Source organism: Meleagris gallopavo, chromosome 3 (assembly GCF_000146605.3).
Source record: "Meleagris gallopavo isolate NT-WF06-2002-E0010 breed Aviagen turkey brand Nicholas breeding stock chromosome 3, Turkey_5.1, whole genome shotgun sequence".
Taxonomy (NCBI): Eukaryota; Metazoa; Chordata; class Aves; order Galliformes; family Phasianidae; genus Meleagris; species Meleagris gallopavo.
This window is the reverse complement of record NC_015013.2, coordinates 2,743,527-2,769,218: the sequence shown is the minus strand read 5'-3', so window position 1 is coordinate 2,769,218 and position 25,692 is coordinate 2,743,527. Positions and strand designations below refer to the sequence as shown.

Below are 25,692 nucleotides of genomic sequence, written 5' to 3'. Positions count from 1 at the left end.
CATGATTTTCCCTTGGTGAAGCCATGTTGACTGTCCCTAATGGCCCTCTTGTCCTTGATATGCCTAGAAACAGTGCCAAGGAAAAGTTGTTCCATCATCTTTCCAGGGATGGAGGTGAGGCTGACTGGTCTATACTTACCCAGCTCCTCCATACTTTTATAAGCGTAACAACTGATTCACTACTCCACTTCTTTGCTTTTCCCTCCTTTAATCAAGATATCTTTTAAGAAAACAGAAGTTTATAAATGCTGTTTTTAATATACACTTATTAAGTAGTAAGGGAATACATTCTTGTAACTGAAGCTTGTACCATGTCATATCTTGCAATGGGTTCAGACGAAGGTTGTTGAGGCAAAGAATTGTGGCATTTTCTAGTCCTTTAGTGTTTCTTTTCATATAACTTGAATCTTTCTGCCCCCCCTTCTGACCTCTCTGTCACAGTATTATAAAAAACACTGGGAAAAAATGGTAAAATCTTTCATGTGGTCAAGGCTAGCAAACATATCAAAGAGGGATCAGGGCTTGAAGAAGAAAAGAATCTCCTACCAATACTTACACTGGAAGATGATTTTTAGAAGGGATGAGACCAGGTCTGCTTGTCACATGGATGACTTTGAGGGGAATCAGATAAGTGGGGAGGATGGATGAATATCACAAAGAAAAGCATGATGAAAGGAGTTTAATCCATTGTGGAAAGTGTGGGACAAGAAATTAGGGAAAAAATGAGGACAAACTAAGAAGAGCACTGAAAGCCAATTAGAAAGCCGAAGGACAGGATGTCTGGAAATGTTAACTTGGTGGCAAAGAAAGCAAGTATAAACATTTAGACATACATATTTCCCCTCTATAAACTCTGACTCAATCTTCCACTAGACAGCATGACTAGAAGGGAAAACACTGTGTCCAAAATGCAAAAGTTGTGGAATGGAAAAAAAGTAGGCAGTGACAAGTGGACTAGAGACGTAGCCAGAAAAAGATTTAAAAGGGGTATGGTAATAAAGTGACTCACAGTAGGAGGATAGATGAGTATGCACCTACTAAATCATTATTGTCATAACTTGTCATACTTCTGCTATAAGCATGCATCCATGAAACCTACTAGCAAAGCACATCGCAGTGCTTGTACAATATTTTAATAGTTGCCGTAGTATATACTATGAACCAAGATATTTCAGCACTTTTGATGGCACACACAAGAGTCAGCATTAAATTTTAAGTTTGTGCTCTGAAAGGCAAAAACACCCGAGTTGTTAACCAAGTCTGTGGCTATTTATTCTCACAAAAACTATGCTTTCCAGGAATGGCTGAATTCTTTCTGATGAAGTTTGTCGTACTGCGCATGAGACACAAAATCAGAATGTAAAATGCTCAGTGTTCAGGAAATGCAGAAGCAATTGAAATTATTCAGTACTCTATGGGAGACAACTTCACAACTGAACATGAGTAGATATTCTGCCTATTTCTGTAATTTAAACTCACTTGCTGATCCTATTGCTACATTAAAATAATTTATCATTGGCAAAAGAGTACATAGTTTTAAAGCATATTCAGGAAATAAGTCTTTTCTATATTAAGGACATACACTGAATTGAAAGGCCTTATTCAGACAAAATGTCATGCATTCCTTTTCTACAGTGAGATCAATAGCCCAGCTGAAGTGCATCTACACTGATGCATGCAGCATGGGCAAAAAACAGGAGGAGGTAGAAATCATTGTGCAACAGAAAAACTATGATATGTCACCATCAAAAAACCTTGTGGAATCACACTGACAAATGGAGTGCTGCAACATCTGATGGCTATAAGCTCTTTAGAAGGGACAGGCAAGGAAGGAGAGGCAGTGCTGTGGCTGTGTATGTTAGGGAGTGTTTTGATTTTGTGCAGCTCAATGCAAGGATTGATAAAGTTGAATCCTTACGGGTGAGGAGACGGGGAAAGGTCAACAAGGCTGACATCCTTGTGGGAGTCTGCTATGGACTGCCCAACCAAGATGAAGAGGCAGATAAAGTATTCTGCAAGCTGCTGGGAGAAGTCACAATATTGCTAGGCCTTTCTCTTGTGGGGAACTTCGACTTCGCAGATGTTTGCCAGAAATACAGAACTGACCAAGAAGGGAGATCTTAAAGGGAAATCTTGAAGGTATAAGAGCAGGCCATTAGCCTGTGTCGTGAGACAAACTGGCAGTGAAGAAGATTGACCTGGCTGAACAGGGAGCTTTCATGCTAGTGCTATTTTGTACTAGTTGTGCAGTTTCATCAAGCATACTCAGTTCATCTTCAGAATGTTTGAGAAATGAGTCTGACAAATGCACAGTGTATAGAAAATAAAATGATTCCCACTCTATGCAAACTTGAACTGATATACTTTGGTTTTTAAAATATTTGTAGATACTGTATTTATTGTGACTACTTTTTACACTTGAGTTAAGCATGTTGAAGCATAGGAAGTTCCGCGTAGATGTGTGTAAGAACTTCACAGTAAGGGTGATGGAGCACTGGAAGAGGCTGCCCAGAGAGGTTGTGGAGTTTCCTTCTCTGGAGACATTCAAGACCTGCCTGGACACATTCCTGTGCAACCTGGTCTGAGGAGCCTGCTTTTGCAGGGGGGTTGGACTAGATGATCTCTAGAAGCCCCTTCTAACCCCTACAATTCTCTGATTCTGAGAGTCTGTGTAAACGACATCTCTACAATGGGAGAAACCTCTTATCCCATTGTTTTATATGAAATAGGATTTTTCTGAAAAATAAAGCACTGCTTTATAAGTCAGCCAGAAGGTGATGTAAATATTGGCTTTATTGTCTGTAAAGTTTTCTGTGTAAATCATCCTGATAACATACACAGAATCAATAATCCATTTTAACTTACAAAATGAATACAAGTATTTCACTTAAATATAGGTTAAAAACTAGCCTCAGTTATCAAAGGTTGTCAGACATCAATTGTTTGACAATTTCAACCAATATGCTTTGATACAAATATATATTTAAATCACTGTAATAGTCAGAATGAAACTTGGTGTTTCTAACAACTGTATTTTTTGATGAAGGCATGATAGCAGAGAAAATAGCAACTTTTTCATCCAGATCTAGCTGTCATACTCAGAATGAGGGAAAGGCTGTAGATGCTGTCTACCTAGACTTTATCAAAGCCTTCGAGTCTGTCTCCCACAGTATTGTCCTGGAGAAGCTGACAGCCCATGGCTTGGACCGATGCACTCTTTGCTGAGTAGAGAGCTGTCTGGACAGCTGGGCTGAGTGATAGTGAATGCAGCTAAATCCAGCTGGAGATCAGTCACTAGTGATGTTCCCCAGGAGTCGGACCTGGATGAGGGCACTGCGTATATCCTTGTTAAGTTTGCAGATTACACCACGTTGGGAAGATGCATCAATCTTCCTGGGGGTAGAAAGGCCCTACAAAGGAATCTGGACAGGCTGGATAGCTGAGCTGAGGTCAATGGGATGAAGTTCAACAAGACCAAGTGCTGAGTCCTGCACTTTGGCAACACTACAGGCTTGGAGCAAAGTGACTGGAAGACTTTGTAGAAGAAATGAACCTGGGAGTGTTGGTCAATGCTTGGCTGAACATGAGTAAAGACTGTGCATAGGTGGCCAAGAAGATCAATGGCATCCTGACTTGCATCAGAACTAGCATTGCCAGCAGGATCAGGAAAGTGATCATCCCTCTGTACTCAGCGCTGGTGAAGCCACACCATGAGTTCTATTTCAGTTTTGGGCCTCTCACCGCAAGAAAGACATTGAGGCCCTGGAACGTGTTCAGAGAAAGGCAACAAAGCTGGTATGGAATCTGGAATACAAGTGTTATGAGGGGTGGCTGAGGGAACTAGGATTATTTAGTCTGGAGAAGAGAAAGCTCAGGGGTGACCTTATTGCTTTCTACAACTACCTGAAGGGAGGTCGTGGTAAAGTGGGGGTCGGCCTCTTCTCCCTTGTTAGAGGGAGGGACTAGGGGGAAGGGGCTCAAGTTGCACCAGAGGGGATTCAGAGTGTCTGGATACCAGTCAGAGCCCAGGAAGCAGCAAGCATATTGAGCAGGGTCAACTAAGGAATTGTATTAAAACTAGTACCACCAATAATAGTGAAGAGTCTTAGTAATCAGATACTCCTTGCTCGGTGGGACTGAGGCCCCCATCTGCCACCCAGATAACCTCTCCCGAGACGTTTTCTGTCTTCCGGGTGTACATGTCAGAGATGTTAAGAAGACTCTACCACATCTGATAAAACAAGAAGACTACTACCTGCTCATTGTCATTCAAGTAGAGTCGCAGGATGCTGAAACAATGAAATTACAGAACATTCAAAGGAACTTGGCATTCCTTGGAAAGATGTTGAAGAGATCAGGAGAACAAGTAGTGTTTTCCTCTGTCCCCCAGCAGCTGGGACCGAGAAAGAAGGAGGAGAATAGGTCAGATAAATTACTGGCTGAGGGAATCTGGAGACATGGTGGGACAGTTCACATGACTGAGATGCTGTAATGGATGGCTAAATCCTCTGTAGGAATGACAGGCTGGTGAGGCGAGGTGTTGGAATTGCTCTTTATGGGAGAGCAATTAGAATGTGATGAGCTCCACATGGGGCTGAATCATGGATGAGTGGAGCTTGGAGCAGGCTAACATAGGTGACACTTGTGGTGCACTATAGGCCATCTGATCAGGAGGAGGATGTTGATGAGGCCTTCTACAAACAGCTGGAAGTAGTCTTGCAAACCCAGGCATTGGTTCTTATGGGAGACTTGAATCATTCTGATATTTGTAGGATAAGCATGGCTATGCATACATGGTCCAGGAGGTTATTGCAATGCATTGAAGAGAACTTTCTGACAGAAGTGGTAGAGAAGCTGATGAGGGGGGTGTGCTAATTAATATTGTTCTTACTGGCAAGGAAGGGCTAGTCAGGGATGTGAAGGTTGGGGGCAGCTTGGGATGCAGTGATCATGAGATGGTGGAATTAAGAATCTTGTGTGGAAGAAGCAAAGCAATAAGTAGGATTGTTAGCCTGAACTTCAGGAGAGCTAACTGTGACCTCTTCAAAGGCTTGGAGGTATCCATGGGCTAGAGCATTAAAAAGTAATGAGGCCCATTAGAGCTGGTTAACATTTGAACACAGCTTCTTCTGAGCTTAAGATTGATGCATCCCTTAGAGTAAGAAATCGAGGAAAGGTACTCAGTGAGTTCTTTGCCTCAGTCTTCACTGTCTGTCAGGATTCTCCTATTTCTCACAACCCAGAAACTCTTGGTCAGTACTCAGGGAGCAAACTGCCCCTGACTGTAGGTGCAGAGCAAGACTGAGACCACCTCATGGGACTGAATGTGTCTATGGGGCTGAACTATATGCATCCAAGGGTCCTAAGGGAGTTGGCTGATGTGGTTGCCAAGATGCTCACCATCATATTTGAAAAGTTGTGGCTTTCAGGTAAACCCCCTGATGAATGGAAAAAGGGAAACATCACTCCCTTTAACAAGAAAGTGAGGAAGGAGGACCTGGGGAGCTACAGGCCAGTGAGCCTCACTTCTGTGCCTGGGAAGATTATGAATAAGATCCTCCTAGAAGACATGTTAAGGTACATGAGGGATAAGCAGGTGATTTGACACCACCAGCATGGCAATACCAAGGGAAGGTTGTGTCTGACCTAATTTATGGACTTCTATGATGGAGTGACAGCATTGGTGGACAACTGAAGGCAACTGATGTTATCTATCTGGACTTCAGCAAGGATGGTCCCTCATCACATCCTAATCTCTAAATTGGAGAGACATGAATTTGAAGAGTGGACTATATGGCGGATAAGGAATTGGTTGGAAGGTCACAGCCAGAAGGTGATTGTCAATGGCTTTATTTCCAGGTGGAGGTTGGTGACAAGCAGTGTATTCTAGGGGTCTGTCTTCAGGCTGGCACTCTTTAGCATCTTTATCAATTACATTGATGGTAGAATCATGGGAGGGTGGTGAGGAGCTGAAACAGGTTGCCCTGTTCAAGACCAGGCTGGATGGGGCCCTGGGCAACATGATCTAGTATTTGATCTAGCGATTGGCAATCCAGAGTCCAGCAGGTGTGATGGAACTTGATGATCCTTGTGGTTCCTTCCAACTCAACCACTCTATGATTCTGTTCTGGCTCTGACTCTCAAGCAGTCTCCAGTTGCAAGGAATGAGTGAATGGGTTTCTAAAGCAACTTCAGCTAGCAGTTATGTAGCACAGGATTTTAAGGGCAGTAATGGCATATACGTGAAAGGAAACATAAAGTATGAAAGGGAGACATGGCTGTTTAAATGGTTACGGCTCACAGCAATTACATCCCTGTGAGAGATTCTATCCAACTGAATGCAGTGTTCTGAGTGCAAGGAAAACAAGTAATCCTTGGAAGATCTAGGGAGATATTCCCTAGAGTGCAGCCTGAATTCTGGTATGGTGAGCTGAATGCACCTCTTTTGGGGCAGGTGAACTTCTTCAGTTTTATTTCTCTGCCTGGATGCTGACATAGAACTGGGGTGAGGAGATAACAGGGCTGGGCAGTCTGGAATGGAAACAAAACCTTGAATGGCATAAGTTAAGTTTGAAAACATTCAAAAGGTTAAGTTTGAAAATATTCAAAAGGTATACTGAGAACAGGTAAAAGACAAACCAGTCAAATCTTTTACTGTACAGGATGTATAACAAAGCAACAGGGTTAGCCTTCACCTGGTAGATCACTGGGGACATGTGTAGATGGGAACCTGGTTGCAGTCACTTACTGGCCTGCAGCTGGTTAGTGGCCCACAGTTGGTATAGCATACCTGACAGCTACCAAGTGCATCTCAGTACTCAAGTGAAAAATGTATTTATTCATGACATTATGTTACAGCTTGGGACACACTATAGAAAGGCATTCTACACTTGTTTGCAGAGGAATTAGAGCAAAAAGAAAGATCAACAGAAAATCATACAGAGCATTTTTCCTAGTTAAATACATTTTTTTGTGGCTTTGGTATCTGACACAAGTAGGTGTGGTTGTCCCCACCTTAGTTGGTAGCCATTAATAAGACAATTTAAGTCATACAGAAATAGAAAACCAAAGAATAAAAATAAAATTTATGATCTTACTACTTAGCAAAAGCTTAGTGTTAGAGAGATTCTGTAAAACACAGTATCTGAATTTTGAGTACATTTCTACTGCAAGGACCAGAAACAGAAGTGATGCATAATCTGTCACTAAGAAAAAAAACCAAAAACTTTGACTGTTATTTTTTTAAAAACTAAAAAACTAAGAACAGTAAACTAACTTTATTCTGGTGCCATGATTTAGCAGATAAACGTATTCTTCACTCTTATTCAAGTAAGTCTGTTCCAATATATTCAAAATATATTGGTATATATTCTGAAAATGCTTTCTGAATTGCAGCCTACTTTCATGCAGTTTTATGAACTGCTCTTCTTCTCTTCACTTCAGTAAATTCTGTTTTCTGTGTAGTCTGTCTCCACAACTTCAGGTGTGACTTTTATCTTCAGATCATTTTCTGGCTGAAGTCTCTGGAATGCCAGTTACTGAACAGATTTTCATCTGGAACAGGGTAAGGCAACACATATTAAAAATAAAGCTCAGCCTCAGGAGGTATAGCCTACAAATAATGGAGCAGGAAGAAGAAGAAAAGCAAGGCACTTAAGTACCACAAAAATGAAACACATAATGCCAGCAGGAGCCAGCTGTGGCTGCTAAAGGATAGCTACCATCTAGTTATGAGATAGAAATAAATGCATTTTCCCTGGTACTTGACTCTTTTTCCAAAATTTAAAACACAGTTAGTTAAGCATCTTTAAAGTCAGATGCAGGCAAAATTAGCTTTGAGCAATTAGAAGTTTCACATGTAGTAAGTGTGACTTTTTATTCTTTATTTTTATTTTAGGAAGAATTGTTCAGCACACAAACATACCCACCCAACAATGATTGACAGAAAACTATTCAAAACTAAAAAGAAACCCACTATATCCTTCCCTTCCTTCACAACCCAAACAAACACATATTTTCTGACACACTAATAAGAATGGTTCAACACTTCTAGAAGAATTCACACGGATTAAGACAAAGTGTATAACCAGAGCTGACCTATTGTTAAATGAACTAGTATTTCCAGAAAAAGTAGACTTGTCATTGACGTCTCACAAATTTCCGCCAACTTTACCCAGTTTGACTGTCTACAAGAGGATACCATTTCTGTCTTCAGATCACGATGCTTTTGTCCAAGTTTGTTAAGCTTTTCATACAACAAATGCTATGGCAGACAACTTGGATAGGAAATGGCAGCAGCTAGTTAGTCAAAGCTTAACAAAACAGAAATTCCTTAGGACTTTAGCACTTCAACAAGCAGTTCTCCTTGGCAAGAGTACAGCACATCCCCAAAGCCTTCTAGAAACTTAGTCAGCTCTCAGATGAAAAAAAAATACCAACTACCATTGTAGTTCTGTGTTTTATTTTTATCAGTTTTAAATTAATGTGCACAGGTAGAAGCTTGAAGTGTGTGACAGAACTGAATGAACAGAAAAGCTGAAACAAATCTAAGATACAGAATTACATTACCAGTGTAGTGTCTGCGATACCCACTCTGCTACTTACTGTAGTTGAAAGCTAATATATTGATACTGACAATCACTCCTCAAGACTTTGGACATTAATTTCTTACTTGTAACATGTTCAGAAAAGCTAGGTTTTTCAAAGTGTTGTGTAGCCAAGTGAGCTAAAGCTAAACTTCTAGGTGTTTATTTCAAGAAAAAGGAGGAAAAGCAGAACTTAGATTTTTAATTTTCAGAAATAAAATATAGCAGTTATTTGTAGCTTCTCCCATTCTCTGTTTTTAACTCAGAGTTTCCAGAATATTCTGCTTCTTGGAGAGAAGCAAAAAACAAAACAGGACATTTGCTTAACAGTCAAATTTGCTAATTAGAGAAACAAAATGCCAGTTTTACTGACTTTTATCCTGCCCAGCTTCTATTTTCTGTGGTTATACCGAAAGAACCGAGTAGTATGTGTTAACAAGTTACATCTCTGATGGCAATGAAAGCAGAATGAGAAGTGTCCCAACTCAGAATAAGTGGGATCAAGGATTTACTTTGTGACACTTTTGATAGCTGAAAATACACCAGCAAAAATAAAATCTTCAAGTGATTTTTGGACCACAGGTGAAGTTGCAAAAAGCAGAAAATAGTTGAATTTTTTAATGTAAAACTTAGTGCATTAACTGTCATTTGACTAATTTGCAATCAACACAGGCTCTGTGCAAATGCATGAAGTTCTTCCTCAGATCAAGATGCATGCTGATCACAAAACTTCTGCAGTAATTTTCTCCTTTGAGGTGCTAAAAACAGCAACAGAGAGGGCACTAAATGAATCATTTCCAGGCTATATTAGCTGTTACGACTGAGCATAATTGAGGCTTGCGTCTACAGAGATGACTTCTCAAAAAAAACAACTGAAGTTTTGCATTATTTTTTCTTGTTGCTACTAGTCCTGATTTTAGCATATACAAAAATGGCATTTTACAAGCACTTGTTTGCACATCTGAACAGTCATGGTACTAATAAAGAAACTGGTGTTTCCTTGGATCCAAGAAAGTATAAACAAAGAAGAAATGGAAAGAAACCAAGTAAGATTAACAGAGTGTTCTTTTAGCATAGACTCGTTTTAGATTTCCTGGAGCATTATAATCCAGTGCAGATGTTCATTTGCCTCATTCTTGGCAATTCCTCAGTAACATTTTCTCAGGGATTCATTATCCCCTTGTTAATTTGATCTCAATTTTCTCATTTCTTCTATGTGACAACGAGCACTCAGAATGGTGTGAAATAAAGCTGAATATATGAAGAAATTACAAGATAACTGTAACACCATGTAAAATTGCATACAATATTGAGGTGTTAAAGCAAAAACTGAGATTTGTGTTTTTATTTTATCATTTCTTATAGTGAAAATGGCTCATATTTATGAAGTCAAAATGAGTAGTTACACAAGAAAATAAGAGAGATGAAACAGTAGTAATAAATGTAATAGTATGGACAATGTTTACATGTACTAATGAATTTATATGTATGTGCCTTACCAGAAGGTTTTTGAAAAACAGACTTATGCATTAATCTCTCAGATAAATTATTTCTAGTCGCAGCATGATAACATTTAGGCAAAGAAGGGCAATCAAGGTCCGCTCTTCATTTCCTCCATAACAAGGAAGCCCGAACCACAGCTAAGAAGCAGATTCTGACACTCTTGATATGGGTGTGAAGACAATACTGCCAAGTTCTTTAACTTCTGAGTTGTTCTTTTGTTAGATTAGTTTCCCTTCAGTTTGATGAAAAAAAAAAAAAAAAGGTAAGCAGACTATTAGGATATTAAGCATGCCAATATGCCAATTGATCATTGTAAAAAGCCTCATCAGGAACCTTGCACATTCTCTCCTTGTTGTGCCAGGAACTCTACTGAAGATCAGACTAAACATTTCAGTCTCTGATATATGCTACAAGTGTGACTGCCTATCTCTGGTGTTACTACCACGTGAGTTGGCTTTGGACCTACATTAATGATAGTTTGTCTTCTGGTTGGACTCTAGGTCCTACACTATAGCTCTCTCTCTGGCTCTGACTCCTTCTGTTTCTGACTGGACCCCCTGAATGGACCCTGGATCTGAGCAATTGCTTTTCCAGAACTGTCAATGAACCCTGTTATTAGTACCCTACTCTGATTGACCAGATCAGAAGCAGTAAGGTCATTGCCTGTGTAATGATCTCTCTTGGCTCCTGTCTTGCCTTCCCTTGCAGAGCAGTTTGTTCTAGCTTCTCTGTGACATAGCTAAAAAAGCTAAAACTGTGCTGTTGTATAGCAATTCTATCTCCATTAGAGTAAAAAAATGTTATTAAAAAAAATTCAGCTGTGAGAATATTTTAGGAAAATGGATTTTAGGAAAATTTGGATTAATTTCTGTTGAAGAGAGGAGATGTTGGGTATAATTTTTTTCATATCTAGTTTAATCACACCTTTAAAAAATTCACAAAGATTTTTAGGAAGCTTTAGATCTTACGGAACCGTAAAAGAAAAATATTCTAACAATAATCTCTTTTCTATAGATCTTTCCTGAAAATCTCAATAAAAACCAATACTTGTGTCTGTCCGGTTGCCAGGTAGTGAGTGAGAATGCTAAACTGCTGATTCCTCACTCCACACATCTTTTAGAAGGAGTATTTTTTTACTTTTTCAAAATTAATGAGCCCTGCAGAAAGTCTGATATCATGATATGTTCTGGCTTTGGGAGAAAAAATGTTAATAATGCACCAGTGTTTTAGTTGCTTCTGAGCAGTGCTGCACAGGGCCAAGAACATTTCAATTCCTTGTACTGTCGGGGCAGAAAGGAAGGCTGAAGGGGCACAAGGAGCCCCTTGCTGGATGTTAGTGCATTTCAGCAGTGGTGACAGTGATGTGAAAGACAAACCACAATCCAGACGACCATGCACAGCTGTCACACTATGAAATGAAGAGTGTCTCAATCAACTCATAAATGCAAAATGAATAATGGTGATGGCTATGTTGAAAAGCATCGTTTTGTAGCAGAGAATTTTCTCTATTGAATGATGTTATTGTGCTCTTTTTACCTATTGTAGTTTCCATGTAAATAGAGGAGATATTACCTTCGTAGATATCTACATATGTGAGATACCACATTGAAATATTGCATTAAAAGAATGTTATTGAATCAAAATTATCATCCTTTGGAAATAATGCCTGGCTTTTGGTTGCCATGGGGAAAGGGATGGAACTATGATAAACTGACAGCAGATAGCAAACTGGTTGAAAACTTTTGTACAGTGAAGCAGAGTTATCAGCTTGCAGCTATGAAATAGAGAATAAAAAAGTGTCAGGAATTTGGAGGTTTAAACTCTCCTCTGTTAAGAGGAAATCAGAAGCAAGCTGTTTCTAAGTTAGGCATAACTTGTCACAGGAGACTGTGAACTGCAGGAAAGCACCTCCAGAAACTTTCTGGCCAAATGCAGAGTAGAATTGACTGTTCTTCAGTTCTCAGCATTCTCTTAATACAGCTATGAAGCTGACAAGCAAACCTAGTGACTGTTCACTTTACAGACTGCTTCAGGTTTAGGAAAATAGAAATGCATTGATGTGATATTCAGTCCTTAATTCTATACACATTCAAAGCTAGCATAGAATCTAGGCTAAGGAACTTGATCTATCTTGAAAGCTGGCTCTGATTTGAGTAGGAGGGATGATGAGAGACTTCCAGATGTCTTTTTTATGAGACAAGAAGCCATTTCTACTCTTTCACTTGCCCTTCCTAATCCCAACACTTCTTGTTTTCTTAACCTTCTTCCTGTTTTCACTCTTTTATATATTCTCCCTCCTAATTTTCCTCCATTTTCTTCCTTCTGCAAATGCACTGTTGGTTTTTCCATGTGTACTGATTTGATTGGGATAGAGTTAATTTAAATAATAAACAGTGATTTGCATGGTGTTATGTTTTGGATTTGTGACCAAAACAGTGTTAATAATACATTGATGAACAAAAGTAACTATATCATAGAATAATTTGAGTTGGTAGAGACCCACAAGGATCATCAAGTTCAAATCCTGGCTCCACACAGGATCATCATAAATTCAAGCCATCTTTCTGAAATCATTGTCCAAATGTTTCCTGAACTCCAGCAAGAGTTGGTTACCACTGTCCTGAGAGCGGCCCTGTTCCAGTGACCGACCATTCTCTCATGATACTTACTCAGTTCACAATTAATTTGCATAAAAATCTTCAAAACTGGCTGTACTATTCCTATCCAGATGCTTTAGTCATTGCTGTACAGTGCTTACAGAGCATCAAAGCCTCCATTTCTCATGATGCTCAAGCAGAAGTAGGCTGGAGATGCACAAGAAGATGGGAGGGGACACAGCCAGAACATCTGGTTCCAGGTGACCACAGGGGTATTTGATACCACATGATGTCATGCTCAGCCTAAGAGCTGGGTGAAGGAAAAGGCAGAGTGGGGAATGCATTCATAGTTATGGCATTTGCTATTATGCATGGTGAAGCCCTACTTCCTAAAAATGGCTGATCATCAGCCTGCCAGTTGGAAATAGTGAATCTTTGTTTGGCTTTGCTTGTGTACGTAGATTTTGCTCTACCTAATTAAACTGTCCTTATCTCACTCCACAAGTTCTCACACTTTTACCATCCCAGTTTTCTCTCCCATCCCACTGCAGGAGAGGATGAGTGAACAGCTGTGTCTTGCTTAGCTGTCTCCTTGGAGTTAACTAATAGCTCATACTTTTGGAGAACTTTTCCATCTATCATACCTGTTACTTCTTTGAATTCCTATAACGGAACCATGTTTCCTTCCCCACACTATCCACAACGTATTCAGATTATCTCGTACTACTGTAGTCCATGTGAGACTGAGGAAGGCTGATTCTGCAAAAGAGCAGTCTGTCACCTTTCCAAAACTCTCAGCCCACCTGGATCCTCTATTTTATAGAATCCTCACCCTAGACACCCTATGTAGTTTCTCTCACACTCTGAAGGGTGGTCAGTTGGTAAACTTGTGGATCTCTGCTTTGTAGAAGCAGAAGTCAGAGTTCTAAAGCAAACAAGGTAGGGGCTGTTGAGCAAGCTTTGGCTTATGAACTATTCTGTTTTATCAGTAGCTTCAATTAAAAAAAAAAAAACAAAAACAAAACCATAGCTTTCTAGCATTTTTGTTGGCATGTATGATTTTATTATCTCATCTAAAGGGAGTATTATCTTCATTGCCACAGTAGCACCCTCCTGTTTTCAGTCCTCTGTTGTTCAGTCTTGCACAATTATGCTACTTGCAGAGACACTCTTCATCAAGGCAGATAAAATAAAAGGAAGACTTTCAGGAAGGGGGTTGGCTTTGCTCCCAAACTCCTCTAAAGAATTGGAAGATGAATAGCTTTTCTCACGCAGCATGACATTTCTGAAAGTGGTTGCGCAAAAGAGAAATGTGCACAGCTGAAACTATTAAGGCAGGTAAAGAAAAAAAAGCCACTATGAATCTTTGGGATTACAGAAGACAGTAATACTTTGCATGGGTGATATGGCACCATAGCCTGCTATGTGTCAATCCATTACTTCAGAGTTTGTCACCAATTATTTAATAACTTACTTTGCTAATTGCCACCTTTACCTTCTTTTCCATCCTTCACTTTTATTTGACCTTGATTCCTGTAAGGAAGATGGTGATGATTGCAACATAACCTTTTAGAAAGAGGCAGCAAGGATGCTCAGAAGAAAAAATTGCTTCAGCTTCGTTGCTGAAACAGTGAAAATCTTTCAGACCTGTTGTTCATTCCTAAAAGCCAACATTTCTTCCATTTTCCCATTCTGCTTTAAAATCCTCTATGCTATACATGGTTTTCCTATACACACTGTCCTGGTTATGTCAATATTTCATATCATGACATCTTGTGACAGGCTGTTGTGTGCAGAGGCACAGTGCACTGTAGAGCTGCGCTTCCTGATTTTTTAGCAGCCTCATGTAAGTTCTGACTCTCCAAGAGGAAGCTACACTGAGATGTAGTACATTCCCAAGGAGCCTCCACGTGATCTCCGATGCTGGGTGATGGGGGTGAGACACTTCCAGATTTCAGCAGTGCAGTGAACAGCACATCTGTAGCCTTTCTCTCCCTCTCATTTGAGTCATTAATAATAACTATCTTTCTTATTATTATCTTACATTCTTCTACCATTTGTAATAAATTTTTTATCTCTCCTTATCTTGACTGTGTTGTTTTCCTTTCCTTTTCCCCAAAAGGGGAGAAAGATCCCCTTACCCTTGAAATCAGAACACACATAGACAGCATATGTTTCTTATAGCAGCTGTACTCTGTCCCTGCCCCAGCATTATATTAATTCATAAAGGAAAATATCTTTGCTACCAAGAAATTGCTGACCATCTCACCTATGGCTGTTTAGCCATGAAGGGCTTCTGAAAACAAAATTCTGCACAAAGAGGAAGAATCTTTATAACAACTTCCACTGATTTTATCAAAATAAATCTACACATACATCCTTTCATAGTGTTTACTATTTACAAGCATTTGGAACTGTTGAGGTGATTGCAACTTTAGAAATCTTTCAGTTAGCATAAATGCTGCTGGAGCATTAGTATCACAGTATTGTGAAGCTGTATTCATTTTTGTCATATATTGCATTATTTTACTACCTAGGATAGCTCAAAATTTGCAAACATAAGAATTTCATCTTTTGCAAAAGCAGCAAAAGGAGTTGATCCTTTACCTTTATTGAACTTTGAGCTCAATAATAAATCTAAACATGAGAATTGCTTACAATATAAACCTGTAATTAACAGCATGGAAATAAAACAACAATAAAACAAATTTATTTTAAAATCTCATGGCATTTTGAGTCCTGATTCATAATTTAAAATATCCATAGCTAGCAATATCAACGACAAGGCTCCAGGTTGGTGCAACATAGAAAGATTGTCCTTTAGAAGGAGATGAATTAAACTGATACCTATCTACTCCTGCACAGGATAACCTGTAATACTTAGGTAGCTGTTGCACTGGGGCTTCAATACTACAGTAGTAACAGCATAATGCCAAGTCCCACACACAAGGCAAGAGGAAGAAAGACCAGGCCCAGAATATAAATAGCAGTTCTTGAACAGGAGACACACAGGAATTCTTCTGGGAGACAGCACACATTCTTGTTACAGTAAGCCTGGTCAGCAAGAAAATGCTACGTCTTGGTCTGTATTTAAAAGCATCACTAATAACCATAATTAAGAAAGAAACTCAAGAAGCAAAAGTAAAATGCCTGAGAGCTGAAGATGGAATTTCTGCAAAGGAGCAACTGTCATCAAAGCAAAAGTAGAAGCTTTTCAAAATTTGGAAAAATTTGGCTGTAAAGCTGGGAATTGTGTGATTTAAACAAAATTAAAAAAAAACAACAACCAAACCAAAACAAACAACAAACAAAACAAAGCCAAAACTGACTCCATTCCATAATGGTGGAAATCCCTTCTCCTCCTAAATATGACACATTTTAAACAAGTTTTTAGACAAACACAGTTTTGTGCCTGTAAAACCGCTTTGTTAAATACTAGCAGGGTCTCACGACTGTTAAAGTTCTGCCTTTTGGTTTCTACAATATTCAAAGCAGGTATTTTAATTAATACTACATTTCATAGACTACAATTTTAACACATAACTGTAAAGAATAAAAATTTTGCTTCGGTCCTATCAAAATGCATTTTATGTCGCTGCTCTGAAAAAAATGCCTCCTATTTATTTCTATGGAAACTACAATTGATACAAAGAACATCGTAGTTCTATTTGATTGAGCTAATTCTCAGCTACAAAACACTATTTTTCAACGTAGTCACCAGCAATGAACAAGAGCTATACTTTTAAAAATTTTCACCAGCAGAGGTGACACACCATTTTACAGATGCTATGATAGGAAAATGCTGCCCGTGGATTACATCTTTCACCAGTCTGAAAAGATGGAAATCAGAAAGCACTAAATCTGGACTATTAGGTGGGTGTGGTAGGACAGTCCAAACAAGAGAGTCAATGTGCTCCACAGTCTTCAAACTGGTATGGAGCCTGACATTATTATATTGCAAGAGAAAGTTTTTATCCATCTCTGACCTGATTCTGCAAGTTTGAGCCTTCATCTTAGTCAGCATCGTGATGAAGTGGTCAGAAGTGGTTTGTCTAGGTTCTGGGAAATCTGAAAGGATCACCACTTTTTTGTCCCCAGTGACATTACACGTTACTTTACCCTATGAGGACTGCATCTTGAATGTTCCTTTCCATGGAGAATTCACATGTCACCACTCCATGGACTACCGTTTTGACTACAGTTTGTAGTGGTTACACTACATCTTGTCACCAGTAATGATGCATTTCAGGAAACTGTCACCTTTAGTCTGTTCAATAGGTCCTGACAAATTTGTATATGGTGTTCTTTCTTTCCCCATGTGAGCGTTCATGGGACCTGGTGCGAACTTTGCAATATCCCAATGTTGCCACCATTATTTCTAATTCATTGAAGCCAATATTCAGCTCCATATACAGTTTCCTGGTCATAATCCACCTATTTGCATGGTTTAGCTGATTGAGATTTCATTTCATGGCGTGTCAGTTGTGCATTGCCACCTGGAACATGGCTTGTCTTTCATGTTGTTATTGCCACTGCTGAAACACATCACCCACTGCTTTATTGTACAAACGTCCACAGTTTGGTTTACATAAATATTCAGTGTCAGTGAATGAGTGTAAACAACTGCAATTTTTTCCACATGGAGGAACTAAGTTCCAATTCTTATCTTCATATGCACTTCTGTATCAGTCATAATTTTTTCAAACTGTTCCTGTTGTCATCTGTTGCATTGCAATGAAATATAATGGAATCTTTTTGGGAAGGTTCAACCTCTACTGCCATACCATGAACATCCACCTCTGATGTCGTGGACAAATATAATAAGATAGGAGACATTACTTTTGGAACAGCCCATGTAAAAGCTCACAAAGCCTTGGAAATGATGCTGTAGAGCAAATGGCTTCACAAAAACAGGATCCAAAGATACTGGACACGTGGATCCATGTGCTCCAGCCACATGTCAGTCATTCATAATCACTGTGCATGTAGTGATGCATGTGCACTATTCCTTTAATGCTGTGTCCCCCATTGTTTGTTCTAAAAGGGAATATTTGAAAAAGACTTAACAACTACTAATCCTCAGTGTGGAATGGGCACTAAAACTTTTTAGTGTCTCCACATCCTTCTGGCCCAGACAGACATAAATTGACAGCATAGGGTGCATATTGTTGAAAATGAAAAATGGGGAGAAGTCTGTGATAAATAAGTAAACAAAAGTGGGGGTCAGGACTGTTTTTTGGCAAGAAGAAAGCAGTGAGAAAGCTGCAGTACTCATAAGGCATATAAATACTCCTAAATAAGAAGTAATCTAGGAACAAACTATTTTGTGTGCATTGAAATAGGCAGGGACAGGTTGTTGGAGCACAGTATGCTTCTAAAATAGTCAGTCTTCACTTTCAGACATAGTATTTTAGCTGGCCTGCAGAAATTATAGCCAGTGTGCAGAAATTACTACCCATAGGTTACATCTATTCTAAATGGAATAATCTCTCTGAGCAACAAAATGTGCCACTTCTCACGACAAAGATGCAGATCTTCAGTCTCACAAAATTCAAACCATCTATGTTTGGCTGAGAAAACTTGAGTCAAGACTAGGATAGAAAGAACAGCAAGATCAGAGGGAGGAAAATGTTAAGAGTAGTAGTCAGTTGCCTAGGTCAGCTGTTAGTCCTCATACAAAAGGTCAAAGGGAGGCAAGAAAAAGGGCTCATCTGGAACTCTGTGCAAATATAAACTAGACTATAGGTAACCCAATTTTTTTTTTCTTTTTTTCTATGTCATGAATGTTTGCCTTAGCAACTTTGATTTCCTTTAGCTTTTTTTAGCACTATGTAAACACAAATAGTTCAAGTCCATTCATTGCAGTCTTACCATCATATATTTAATGGATCAAATATATTAAAAAGAAGAATGTAAGTTATGTATTTACTTAGCAGCCTTCTCTACCCCTTTTCCACAATTCTAAATTGTCCCTTGATTCATTTTTTTCCACACTACTCATTTTTGTATTACTACCATTGTCCTAGGCTATCTTTCAAAAACAGCTGAGAGCAGCCAGGTATATTCCAATGGCCAAAACCACAAATTCCACAAAGGGAGCATCTTGAGGTGCTTGCTTGTTGATATCACAAGCCCGGCTGCGCAGAACTGTGCCAGAACTTCTTTGTGAAATACATTTTGCCAAGTTTACTTTGTACTGCTGGAGTGAGGTGAAGGGGAATCCTCTGTTATCAGTCAATCATTCGATTTGCCATGTGCCATTTACTGTGCTTGCAGTACAAGAATATACACAGTCATTGAGGGATCCTGCTGGACCTGGGGAAAGACTTCCTTGTCTTTTCTGTTTAGTGGCAAACCTCATTGCCAAGTCTGGAGAAAAATGTAGAAGAAAGTAGCCAATTTCAGACACCTTGTTTTACTAAGAAACAAAATGCTTTTTGTGTAAAATAGTAAACTATTGAGGTTTTCCCCTCTTTTGAGAACAAGCTGTATTTATGTAAATGTTATGCAGTAAGATAGTTAAAAAACCTCTGATGACCATGAACTATTAAAACAACATAAATTCAGCCCGGAAACTAAAGAAAACTGAAGACTGATCAATGAAAGACACTGTTCCAGAAAAGAATAAACTAGCTTTTGATTTGTCAGGCCAACTTATTGAAAATATGTTACACATTTAACTCATTTTGCTAAGAGAAGTAGTTAACTTTTCTAAAGTCTCTTTGAAGGACTTGATCAAATAAGCTCCCAGTTCATCATTTGTCTCCTGAACAGCTGCATCATAACTGCCAAAGAGCGGAGTTGAAGCTTTCACATCCTCCCGATTTGCTTGGAGTAAAATGAAGTTAAGCTCCTCTGCTATACTGTCATATTTTTGATGATCAAATCTGCAGAGACTGGTATCGTCAATTGGGTAGGTGATGTCAATAGGGTAGCAGTCCTTTGGAACTGGAAACTCCACATTTTTCAGCACTGGCAACTCACAGAGAAATGTGAAAAGGTGTTTAAGTGCTTGGGATGACAATGGATTTCCAAGAAACTTAAACTCCTGCAGTTTCTGACAAGGGCTTAATGCTACAATCAACATATTGACATGAGTGTCTTGGATGTTACAGTCCTCCAAGACAAGACTCCTAAGCACTGGAGAGGAATGGCTAAGAAGCTTAAAGAATGTTGATGGATAAAGTTCAGGAATATTGTGCCCACTCAGGTCCAGTGCTTCCAAGTGATAAGAATGGATACTATTGGCTAAATAGACCATATCAGCATTGTTCAGTGAGCAGTTAGAAACATCCAGCATCTTCAGTGGAGTTTTTAGTGGGCTGTAGAATTAAAAAGAAAAGGTTTTATGTCACGAAACACTGAAAAACTATTTTGAAAAAATTTCACATTTCTATCCGTATTATGAGTGCAGCCATCAGCCGCAATCATTATTTTTTTTAATTTCCTTTAACCATGAAGCATATGCCAACAATGAGAAACATATTTTGCTTCCCAAGCCTTTCATCACTCCAAATGTTTTGGTTTAAAGGGAATTAATTTTGTAACAATCTCTCTGTCTATTTTGTAAACATTTATATGTTGTCAGGTTCCATTACTTGCTGAATTAATAACAGATCATTACAACAATAAAAACATCGATGACTTCTTTCACAAAGCTGTTATCATTCATGAGATTTCAATCATGTCTGTTAAGAAAGGATTCATTCCAAGAGGAAAGCCAATCAGCATTCTAACATATCACTGTTTATTTCTAGTTTTGTTTTTACTTCATGTTTTTAAATGCCCAAGAGTTTTACATGTAATTTTGTTCTGAAGTTTCAAACAGACATTCTGATGAAGACATTCTGGTTGGAAAAAGTGTACCTGGGATTGTATGCAAATGTTTTAGTTGAATATAAAATAATATTAACTGATGAAAATAAAAAAAGATCCCTTTCAGATGTAGAGAACCTCAACAAGAATTCTTCCACATATCTCAACTGGATAAAGATTAGAAACTCATTGTTTATGCATGTCGCTCCAAAAGTAATGCATCCTATTTATTTCCATGGAAACTACAACAGTTACAAAGAGCACAATAATGAGCAAATTCTCAGCTCCAAAAAATTATTTTTTCAACATAGTTGCCACCATTTTCACCAGTAATGAGCAACAGTCCACATGCTGTGTCCATAAAAATCTGCATGGAAGTCTGGAAAATGGCGTGTTTTTCACATTGTTGTTGCCACTGCTGAAACATACCAACACCTTCCTGTGCTAATATCCACTGTTTGATCTCTTAACAACATTTAAATGAAGTGCGTTCTTTGTACAGGAGAAATTTTAGACCAAGCTGATCTGTTTCAAAACTTTTGTCTGTTTTTTTTTCCGATGCTCATATTCAACTTGATTTTCAGTTCAAATATGAACACAGATCACTAGTAGCTTGTTATATTTTTAAGAACTGCCATTCTTTTATGGAAATAATTATGAATATTCATATGTTAGCTTAATTTGCAGTAGAGAAAGGCATCAGATCTCTCCTACCCTGAGACCGGAAAACACAATGAACAATTTAAATCAGTCTCAAATGAGTTTAATATCCCTCTATCTATCTAAAAATAAATTATCTGTGAAATCTGTATTTACTGTCCAATTTTTAGAGGGAAAAAATTCACTAGAAATCTTGAAAAAAAACACTGAGTATGACTTAGATCTTGTTTCAAAGGCCAGCCCAAGCTGATTGAGATATAAGCTCAAGATTGTGACAAACCTGAGTGTATCTCTATCTTGTGTCAAGAGCCAAAAGCATATTCAAATCATACTTATCAGATGGACTCTGGAAGACTAACAGGAGCAATCAGCTCTTCTGATTACATTTGACAATTTATTGACCTCTCCCCAACAAATACTCTTTCCTAGTTTTCTGCTTCCCATACTCACATATCACCTGAAATATTCTCACTTCACTTATTCTATAATGTTCTCAAATTACTGATGGCACTCATTGCTGTTCCTTACATTCTGACTGACAGTAAGATAAGCAAGTTACCTGAGCAGCTTCCTTATTCTTCCTGTGAGAATAGAAAATGCCAGACTGAGCTCAGTCAGTTGCGTCATTTCACCCATCTTTTTTCCAATGGTAGTAAGCATCAGTTCATCTGTAGCTGTGAGCCTCCGCACATTAAATGTTCGAGCTGGCAAGGTCAAGGACATCAGTAAAGGGAAGTGAATACTGTTGAAGAGTATTTGCAAGTGTTCCATTTCCAAGCGAACATTGTGAACTACTTCCAGTTTGCGCAACAAAGAGGGATCAGTGAGCTTTATGATGTAGAAGAATTTCTGCAAAGCCAGGTTGTCAGCTCTAAATGCCACACAGCAGATCTTCAGTGGACAATAACGTTTCTGCAGCAGGGCCTGCGCTACAAGCTCATAGTTGCGTTCTGTAACAAACAAGTCTATTAGCACATCAATACTGATTTCAAAGGCATGTGGCTTGCATTGCGTTTGTTGCAGGTGGACCAGCACTTCTAAACAAAGCTTTGAGAGCAGCTTTGTCCTGGCCCACCTCCCCATTGTCTTCTTACATTCACAAAGCTGAACTTCAACATCTTTTATACCTGTCAGGTCCACCACTTTCAACCTTTTCACACAGGGAGAAGGATGATTCAGCACATAGTCTCTCAGCCCTGTCAGACAGCTCTCCAAGCACACTGAGCATCTTCTATGGCTCAGATCTTCCTGGTAGTCCACAGTAGTTCCCAGAAGTTTTCCTATATTAAAGTCAGCAAGTGGCCAGGTCTCAACCAAGTCATGAATCACTTCCCTTTGCTCCAGTAAATAGCTGGCTTTAAAAAGAAGAGGAAAAAGATTGTGGGCAACACTGCCAAGATTCTTCCTCGCAAACTCAGCATCTGACACGAATGCTTCAGCACTAAGGAACTGGAGAGACTTCATTGTTTCTTTGAACTTCTTGCTGTTATGGAGGGTGACTTCTGGGTTTAATTAAAGATCCTAGTTGCTTATCACTTTCTATTTTTAACTACAGCTGCTGTTCGCTACTGAGGGAAGCCTTGTTGGGAATGTAGAATGAAGAATCACATGCTGATCCTCTGCTTTCTATTTTGGAGCTCTTACTCCGAGTCTGCAGCAGATAGCTTCTATGAGACCTTTATTTTGAAAGCATTAATTCACTGAAATATTCATATTTATAGCAAAACTAGCAACTAAGCATAAATAAGCCATAATGGTAAGATCAGAACAAGGCATATATATAAGAAAATTTCTGTATCTTTCCTATGCCATGCAAAATGCATTTGGCGTTCCAACTTATACAAAGTGATCTTTATCCACTTCCTTTCATGACATATGCTACACTAAGATGAATAAAAACAAAGTATTTCCTGGGGATTTACATGGTGATTTCAAGAGAGAAGATGTCTCAGCACCGTACTTCTCCTCAAAACTATAGCTGTAAGGAAAAACTGTGGTGCTACAGTCACTGAGCTACAATATAACCCTCTTTTTTGCCTGTCCTGTTCAGCAAGATATAGTTAAATAGATTCCAGGCAAAAAGAAGAGAGATATTAGAAAAGTCCAGACTTTTCATGACCAGAACACTTGCCTGTGGTGAGAGACTTAGGCTTAAGTACAAGACAAGGTGAACAAGACAGAGCACAAATTTAAAACATTCTCAATTTCTAGGCAAGTATGCTGTTGCTGTTATTTTGAGCAACAGATTGTCTTTTCTTTCTTATTATACAAGAAATCATGGTTTCATTAATATACAAAAAGGGAAAATATTTGAAGTCTATTACCTGTTAATAATAATAGAGATGAAGCTTCTTACTTTCTACCTGGTAGTTGATTGACATACAGTCTTTTATGCTGCCTTTTTTGGGGAACCAGCGAAAAAGGGAATGAGCACAGCTTGGAATTACTTCAAACATTATAGAATGCACTTTATATATATGTATATGCATAAATGCCTTACATTTGATGTTTTGTGCTGTGTATTTTATTCCCTCCTCTTTTTTTTGGTGTGTGATTTCAGAATCTACTGGGATATCTTGAAAATTATGCACAAAAGATCCTGTAAATAACTTTATATTTTCCTCTGTCACTTAGAAAAATTCTTGAATACAGTAAAATTAGAAAGTTTGTAAATGCTTACCATCCTTTCTCTTCCCTAAGTCACTATCTTCTTTACCTTCCACCCTCTACAAACAATCTCTGCTTCTTCCACATTTTCCATCTCTCTAATGTTACCTGTACAAGCTAACTGAGATGATAAGCCTGGCTGGTGAAACTGTTGCTGTCTTGAGCTGATTGTGTTCAAATCCAGATTATTGACCTGAGCTCCATGCTATGCCTCACCTTGATATTTGAAATGGCCAGTATGAAAGATTAAACATCAACTGAGAAATGCGTTAGGAACTTACAGCACCAGTAAGATGCTAATAGCAAATGTAATGCAGCAAAAGGTTTATATTCTGTTTCTTTTAAAAAAATAAAAAATAAAAAATCTCAAACTCTCTTCTCTAGCAGACACGCAATAGTGTTTTTATATTTTAAAACTGCTACAGGTATTTCATGCTTTACACCTATATATATTACACTGATACAGCAGTTTATCTTGGGACTTTTGGAGCATTAGAATAAACTAGGTAAGCAGATTTAAAATGTGTATTTATGTACATAACTGCCTGTTCAAATGTTGAAATACAGTAAAACTGTGCTTATAAATGATGCAAGATGCAAACTATTTGTGCATTTTTCTTGTTAGACACGAACCAAGTACATATTTCTGTTTTCATAATTTACAAAACTACACAAAATACAGTAACATCGATACCATCGTATGCCACATATGAAGAAAAGTTAAAAAAAGAGGAAAAATACTTAAAGTACGTAAGTTCTATGTATTTAACCTTGCACACTTTTTAGTAATTTAGTAATGCCACTCATATATTTGAAGGTAAAACTAATTTAATACAAATAAAAAACCTGCAGAAGTAAAATCAGAATAATACAGATTAATAAATATATTCCTTCCCTGAATATATCTTCCTGTAAATTTTGCATAAAGTATACCTAGAAATTTTATTTTGCTATTCATAAAATATTCTATAATGGATTTACTTCAAAAAAAAAACCCTGAATCCATGAACTGTGGCACTGGTTTTCCACAGGAAAGCAGAAGGATTAGCCCGAAGGACAGCATAGTTTGAAAAAAGGATTTGTTACCATGTGATTCAGAGATGTCAAAAATATTTTATTAAATATTTAATACTTTATTCAGTAGAAGAGGAAATCATGACAGATCACTTAAAAGAATTTCACTGAAGTAAGTTCCATGACTTTCCAGCATTCAAGATCTTTTAGTGCGGTTTTAATGCTTGTATGGCAATAAATATTCATTCAATTAACAAAATAAAATGTTTTTTGCAGTTACTTCAGAAAAACTAATCATAGCACTGTAAAAAACATGGATTTTAATTGGCATATAATTCAAAAACAGTGAATTCAAAATGTATTTCATGATAAAATGTTGGGGAATGGCTGCAAGAGCAGGGAGGCCATGAGAATATGTACGAGCATAGCTGGTGCAGCGGCACAGAGTGCATACCCATGAGAAAATACTAAGAGTTAGATAGGAGTCACAACATCCTTGGGACAGCATGTAAACAGCAGGCCCACATCCGCAGCTGTGCTCTGTGGATATGTGGGGGGCTGATGAGCGGATGAGCTCAGTGGCAGGTGTGAATACTGGCTGAGCATTGGTTGAAGCTAGGCAGCCCACCTAGCCGCCCACCTTGTGCTCCAATAGTAAGTGAACACATGTGTATCAGAATCATATATAAAGTCTGTGTGTGCAACAATAAAGTGAAGCTTGATCACTCATATTGAGTACTGTCGTGCTTCCCCGCTCGAGAACAATCTAATTAGGACACTATCCGCGTCAATAAAACAGCTGGTTTTCAGATTTACTTCTGGCAAGTTACAAGAGAGAAATTCAGAATTGT

The 25,692-nt window shown here is 38.4% G+C and overlaps 1 protein-coding gene across 1 annotated transcript; it reads right to left on the bottom strand.

The window, feature by feature from the left end:
• Positions 1–15,280: 15,280 nt before the first annotated feature.
• Positions 15,281–22,679, bottom strand: LRRC14B (leucine rich repeat containing 14B). Its single transcript, XM_003204694.4, has 2 exons — positions 21,720–22,679; positions 15,281–20,007 (listed from the first exon to the last, which is right to left on the bottom strand). The coding sequence occupies exons 1-2, from the start codon at positions 22,622–22,624 to the stop codon at positions 19,362–19,364; spliced, it is 1,551 nt and encodes a 516-aa protein (XP_003204742.1). The 5' UTR covers positions 22,625–22,679; the 3' UTR covers positions 15,281–19,361.
• Positions 22,680–25,692: the final 3,013 nt, after the last annotated feature.

Coding starts and splice junctions, on each gene's coding strand:
- LRRC14B (XM_003204694.4), bottom strand. CDS start 22,624: ATGAAGTCTCTCCAGTTCCTTAGTGCTGAAGCATTCGTGTCAGATGCT. Junction 20,008..21,719: donor AGAATAAGGAAGCTGCTCAG/GTAACTTGCTTA, acceptor TTAATTCTACAG/CCCACTAAAAACTCCACTGA.